The sequence below is a fragment of the Abrus precatorius genome, unplaced genomic scaffold, assembly GCF_003935025.1.
Source record: "Abrus precatorius isolate BTA unplaced genomic scaffold, Abrus_2018 Scaffold5, whole genome shotgun sequence".
NCBI classification, from domain to species: Eukaryota; Viridiplantae; Streptophyta; class Magnoliopsida; order Fabales; family Fabaceae; genus Abrus; species Abrus precatorius.
The window spans coordinates 10,954,900-10,961,921 of record NW_020874395.1 but is presented as its reverse complement, the minus strand read 5'-3'; the positions used below and the strand labels follow the sequence as shown (position 1 = coordinate 10,961,921).

Here is a 7,022-nt window from a genome sequence, read left to right as displayed (position 1 = left end):
TACTTTATCCATTACCATTCCTAGGTAGTATAGTAGAAAAATTCATTCATGAGCTTGGCTCTTGATTTGACATCCATAAATGGTGTGAGTGTTGTTATTTCATTGACCCAAATTAACGTGTATTTAGTAAAAATCTTCAATCTGATCTTAATTCCTGAGGCACGTTTTGCCATTTTTCCTTTTTTCTTATTTTAAACAAAATCTATTTCAAATATAGCATAAATTAATTTTAATTGACAGTTTATTTTGCATTCAATCAATTAATTTTACGATTTTTCTAATAATTTTAAAAAATATGTAATTAATTGTCATTCAATCAGCTTAGTTAAGTTAACTCTGATTTGCACCGCATACTTTATCCCTTTCTCATTCTCTTTTCTTTATTTTTCTTGTTTAATTTTTTTATATAAGTTTTTTCTTCTGATATATTTAAGAGTTGAGCGTTGACGGAAAAAAATGAATGCTATTTTTTAAAATAAAAAAGTTATAAATATTTGTAAAAATAAAATAAAATATTAAGACATTAAAACTTAATAAATTGAAGAATATGTACTAGAATAAAAAATTTATCTTCTTTTCTATTTTTTTCCTACTAAAATAATTATTTTTTAGGATTTTTTTATTCAGATTTATTGATCTCCTTTTTTTTTCACATCAGCAAAATATAATGAGTATTTAACACAGGAAGGTTGGTAATTGCTTTTATTTAGTAGCAATAATATATTAATTGGTGTGGAGCTTTTTTTTTTTTTAATTAGGTTACTGAACTAATGTTATCACAGAATATAAGTTGAAGAAATCCAATAATTCAACATATTAACTTTTTAATCTATACAAAATTACACATAATAAAAATTCATATATAATTTTTTTTTCAAAAATTTATTGAATTCAATATATTAATAATATTAAGTTCTATATTTACATCAAACGAAGAGTAATTGAAATAAAAGATGTAAAATTAAATTTGGGTTATTTCCGAAGTTTTAAATGTACAGCAAAATAATTGCCAAACGCAGGGAGTCATGTAGTTGCGCTTCAAGTTATATTTTAGGTACAGTGAATGGGCATTCCCAATGACCTGTTTAAATCATAGTTAACTCATTTTTACTTAACATGAAATTTTATGTATCCATTTTAAAATTTTGAAAAAAATTTGAAACCAGAATAGTGATGTTCAACTCCTTAGAAATTATAGCGCAAGGATTTTGGGTAATCTCATTGTTTTAGTGAACAATTTTCTGTTTCAGATTTCGTTTTCCATTCGACCGTCTAACCTGAAAGATTCAACAATTTATTCTTATGCTTTAAATGAATTCCTTCATGCCTCATATATTATTGATTCGACAAAAATACCAGAAATGGCCAATGCATCACTCTGAAATTGATATACTTCAATCTAATTGTTGTTATGCTTAACTTTGATTTGATCTAACATTTTGACGGCATGTTGTGATAGTCCAAGGTTATGCTAAGCAATGGGTAGGTTCATTAAAAATTCAAGGGGTGAAAGTTTGATTTTACAAGGGCTCTTTGTCAGCTTGTTTCCTTTATTGTACATTTGTATACTTGTGCTATAAAATCTCATTAAAAAACTCTGCTTAGATTGAACAGCCCACAATAGATATTTTATTCATAATCTCCAAAGTGTTCTGAGCAAGGGATCCACTTACCTATTTCAGTAAACATGAAGCAAGGAAAGACCACAGAAATTAATCAATTCATCTACACAATGTGAATTAATAATACTTATTCAATGTCATAATTTTATTTCCCACAATGTAAAAGTGTAACTAGTACATGACCAGAACATTTCGCAGTTTGAACCAAACATTGTCAACTAAACGAAAATAGGCAAACCTATAGGATCGATAAATGAACAAAGGAGCAACCACCAGCCAGAATCCTATTACAAATCCAAATATCATGCTAACAAAAAAGCCATTCACTCCATGCCCATCACTTTCTCTGCCTTTATGATCATCATGAGGAGCTTGCCCATTCAGACTGCAATTGACTGGCAGTGGAGGACCGCATAGATTGTTGCCAATAAAGTTGGATGCTTCAAATGTTTGCAATTGAGGTCCTGTTGGAATTTCTCCCTTCAGATGATTATACGACAAGTCCAGCATGCTGAGAAAGGTCAACTTGGTCATGGATGAAGGGATTTCACCCGAAAGTTGATTCCTAGAGAAATCAATGGACAATAATGATCCCATAGAGCCAATACTTGGAGGAATATGACCACTTAATTGGTTGTGGGACAAGTTCAAAAAATATAGTCCTGACAAATTTGTGAGTTCTCTAGGTATTTCTCCTGATAATTTGTTATTTGAAAGATCAATGCTTGTTACCAAACCCAGATTGTTTCTATACCGATCTGCTCTTCCTTTCAGCCATAGAAGGACACTGACTACACAAGCATCTCCTGCCAAGTTAATTACCTGACAATAGATAAATGAATCTGTAATTCTGTTGTTTAATGCCATTGCATTCAAGTGGTTGAAACAATTAGGTATATTGCCAGACAAATTGTTTCGTGCAAGGTCCAAAACTTGAAGAAGACTCATCTCACATATTTGATTGGGAATGTGACCCCAAAAGTTGTTTGCATGAAGACAAAGAATTTTCAAATTTAAAAGCCTTTTTCCAACCCATTCGGGAATAATTCCTGTTAGTCTATTTTTCCCAAGGTGCAAGGATATTAACATAGTATTGTTCTTCAAGCTGGAAGGAAATTCTCCAGAGAGCGTGTTGTTACTAACTTTCAAAGCCTCTAGCCAAACTAACGAACCCATCGATGGGGGCAAGTTCCCAACAAAATGGTTGCTTTGTAAATTTATGACTTTTAAAGCTGGCCACAATGTCCAACAATTTGGTATTTCCCCTGATAAATTATTTGATGCAAGGTTGAGAAATTCTAAAGATAGCTTTGGGCTGTCTAGGTTATTACACAGGAAATCAGTCATCGATCCTGAGAATTTATTGCCTGAAAGATCTAACCATTGCACCGTTGTAGAAAGACAAGGTAATTTTCCATGTAAGTGATTCGAGCTTAGATCTAAAGATTCAATAGATATTGGTTTCTTCAATGTATTTGCAAGCTCACCATGGATATTATTACCAGAGAGGTTCAAATAATGAGCCTGAGAAAATGGTTCCCAAAACCAAGTGGGAATAGAATCTGAGATCCCTGCGTTAGAGATTTCCAGATATTCAAGATATTTTTGTGACTGAATCCACGATGGAAATTTGGGACCCAAGTTCCATGAGCTCAGTATCAATTCAACAACTTGAAATGTAGGACGCCAATTAGGAGCCACTTTTAAAGAGAAGTTGTTCCCTCTTGCATGAAATTTCTGTAAATTCGTAAGATTTGCAAGATCATCTTCCTTCACAGCTCCTTGAAAACGATTGTGACCAATAAAAAGAAATGACAATTTAGAGAGCGATCCAAGACTTTCAAATGGATTTCCATTGAATTGATTGTTGGACAGATCAAGAACCCTTAATGATGAGAGTTTTCCAAATGATCGAGGGAGTGCACCGTGAATTGAGTTGACGGAAAAGTCCAATAGCTCAATATTTTTGAACATCCCAATTTGATCTGTGAGATAGCCTGAGAGATGAGAACTTCCAACTTCAAGAGTTGTGAGTCCGTGGGAAATACATGGAGCCATAATTTCCAAGATTTCACTAACTCGTTGTTTGAGTTTGAGATGTGAGAAACCAACTTCCCTTATGTCGCAGAGATTACCCAAAGAAGTTGGAATTATTCCTTCAATCTGATTTTCAGAGAAATCAAGTTCAACCAGAGAAGTCAAATTTCCCAAGGCATCAGAAATATTTCCACACAAGTTGTTGAATGCAAGGTCTAAGAACTTGAGATGACGAAAACTATATATCCAATCAGGTAAAGAAGATGAGAATGAATTGGTATGCAAGGCAAGATTTTCAAGAAGCGTGAGGTTTTGAAGGCCATCAGGAATTGGACCGTTGAAGTAATTATCACTTAATTGAAGAGAAACAAGTCTCCTCATTCCAAATATCCACTTTGGGACAACAGAAGAATACTGGGTCAAGGAAAGGTCGAGAGTGAGAAGAGATGAAAAGTTGAGTAAGGATGGTTGATCATGATCATAAGGATGGAGAATACATTCTGCTAAGTGTAGGTCCGTCAAAGAAGGAAGAGCACTCAGAGTTTGTAGCCAATCAAATGATTTGGATAGGTTTGCACCTTCCAAATCAACATACTGAAGATTGGAAAGACCCGATAGCCAACGAAGATTTTCAGCGAACAGAAGTCCAGAGAAATTACTTGCAAGGCGAAGATGAACCAAATTTGTGAGGTTTCCAATTTGGTAAGGAATTTCTCCACTAATGGCATTCGATCCAAGGTCGAGGTAAAGCAAACTTGTGAGGTTCCCAAATTGAGGAGGAATCTTCCCATTGAATCCGGCATGAGAGAGGTTGAGGTACGTTAAGGAGGTCATTGCCCCAATGAAAGTTGGAATTTGCATACCTCCAAAGTCATTGCCGCTTAAGTCCAAGTAATTCAAATGCTTCAAATCAACCAAACATGGATTTATCTCTCCACCAAACCTCGACTTCACAAAAGCATCATATCCGACATCGTCGTACTCATCAGAGGGAGGTGAAATACTGAGGTGAAGCTCAACAACATGGGCAGTTATATTACTGCACACAACTCCTAACCACTCACAGCAATTGGTATTAGCAGTTGCATTCCAAGAAGAGAGCCTGTTTGAAGGATCAATGAGATGATCCTTCAACTTCACAAGTGTTTCACTCTCACTTGGTATGCACACTACATCTCTCGATGCCTTGCAAATTACTATAGGAAACGTCAACAAGGCAAGACAGACAAGGTTAAGTACAGAAGAATTCATGATCACACAATGCATTTCATACCATGTTATTTAAGTGATTCTTGCTTCTGCGTATTAAACCTCCTTTCAAATATTTATATTCGCTGGTGCCGTGCCTTTTTTATTTTTAATTTCTTCCTCCTTTTTCTTTAAGTAATTTTATTATTGAACAATATTCTTGGACTGTGAATTTTTATATATATTTTTATCTCTCTCACTGTTTAAAATTCTTGTACTAAATTATTAAAAATTTGTCACGACAAGAAGTTATCAACTGAAATAGCCATGTGCATGATCGCAACATAATTTTAGTCCAAAATTTGAAATACTGTTTAATATATTTATACTTAAGTAAAGAATTTGCAATAAAACTATGGAGATGACTTTGAACATTCCTTAACCCAATTTTTTAGCTGGGTCTGTGCTTACCCTCCTTCAATACAATCTTTATCTTCGAATGGGTGCAGTCTTAATTATCTTCTTGACAAGCAATAATTAACATGCTTAGTTCCAAATCATTTAATTTCATTTTTCTTTTAAAATTAACAAAATATTATAGAACTCCTTGTATATTTTATTTTCGTGACTCAGTTATCAAGAATAATAAAAAAAAAACTTTAATTCTTTGAAATTCATGAAAATTAATCTTAACTGTTGATCGAATATTAAAAAATGTTAAATTGAATTGGGTTACTACAGAAATTGCAAAGTTATTTTGAGATTGAATAAATGAAACGTGCGAAAGAATGATGTAATTGCACATCAAATTGTATTCTACATGCATAGTGATGAATGCCGTTTCCAAGTCCAACACTGTTTTGGGAAGTTATGTATAGGTAATTCACTTTTCCGTTACCTGAAATTTCAACGTAAACACTAGGGTTGACCAATGACCTGGTTACAAACTTAACCATTTTACACGCATGTTAGTTGATGTTACAGACCCTTTAACTTAAAAATTTGATTTTAAAATATAATTTTAAGAGTATTTTGCATGAGACATTATGTATTTTGTGCCCGACGTATAGTTTAAGTAGGCACAGGTATTTTGTTTGCAAATTCCAATTGGAAAAAGGTAGCATCGTAGAAAAATTCATTTATGAGCTTGGCTCTTGATTTGACATCCATAAATGGTTTGAGTGTTGTTATTTCATTGACCGAAATTAACGTGTATTAAGTGAAAAAATCTTCTGATCTTAATTCCCTGTGACACATTTTGGCATTTTTCTTATTTTAAATAAAATCTATTTCAAATATAGCATAAATTAATTTTAATTGACAGTTTATTTTGCATTCATTCAACTTTATTTTTATGATTTCTCTAATAATCTGAAAAAATAAGTAATTAATTGCCATTCAATCAGCTTAGTTAGGTTAACTCTAATTTGCACGGCATACGTTATCCCTTTCTCATTCTCTTTTCTTTATTTTTCTTGTTTTATTTTTTTATATAAGTTTTTTCTTCTAATATATTTAAGATTTGAGCATTGAAGGAAAAAAAAATGAATGCTATTTTTTAAAATGAAAAGTTATAAAATATTTGTAAAAATAAAATAAAATATTAAGACATTAAAACTTAATAAATTGAAGAATATGTACTATAATAAGAAATTCATCCTCTGTTCTATATTTTGTCGCTGGATTGTATTAGTTGTTGTCTGGATTGAAGATACATATTTTAGAAGTCTATTATAAAAACAATGAAATAAGATTCATGATGATGTGAGTGTTGTTGTTATTGCAGCAAATCCAACGGCGATAAAAAAAAAAAAAAAAAAAAAAAACGACATGACCAACTGATTATAATTCATTTCTAATGTCATCTAACATATATAGAACAACAACTTGTTATCCCAAAACAAATTGCGTCAGGCTTTCGAAATTGAAAGAATGAAACAAAGTGAATGCATAAGGCAATGAGCCATTTAACTTATTTTTACAAATAAAGATGGGAAAGGGCAACAAGATTGTCTAACCTGACACTAACTTAATGTAATATGATGAAAGTTTTATTTTGCACAATATAGAATAGTATTGAAAAAAAATGAAACATGGTGCAAGAGTAAGAGAATAAATGGGCCATATAACCTATTTTACCAAGACAAAGATAGGAAAGTCCGTATTAAATTTGAT

The 7,022-nt window shown here is 32.3% G+C and overlaps 1 protein-coding gene across 1 annotated transcript; it reads right to left on the bottom strand.

Moving 5' to 3' along the window:
* Nucleotides 1-1,793: 1,793 nt before the first annotated feature.
* On the bottom strand, nt 1,794-4,910 carry LOC113866657 (receptor-like protein EIX1). The gene is made up of 2 exons (XM_027501465.1): nt 3,735-4,910; nt 1,794-3,578 (listed from the first exon to the last, which is right to left on the bottom strand). The coding sequence occupies exons 1-2, from the start codon at nt 4,908-4,910 to the stop codon at nt 1,794-1,796; spliced, it is 2,961 nt and encodes a 986-aa protein (XP_027357266.1).
* Between the last annotated feature and the right edge of the window lie 2,112 nt (nt 4,911-7,022).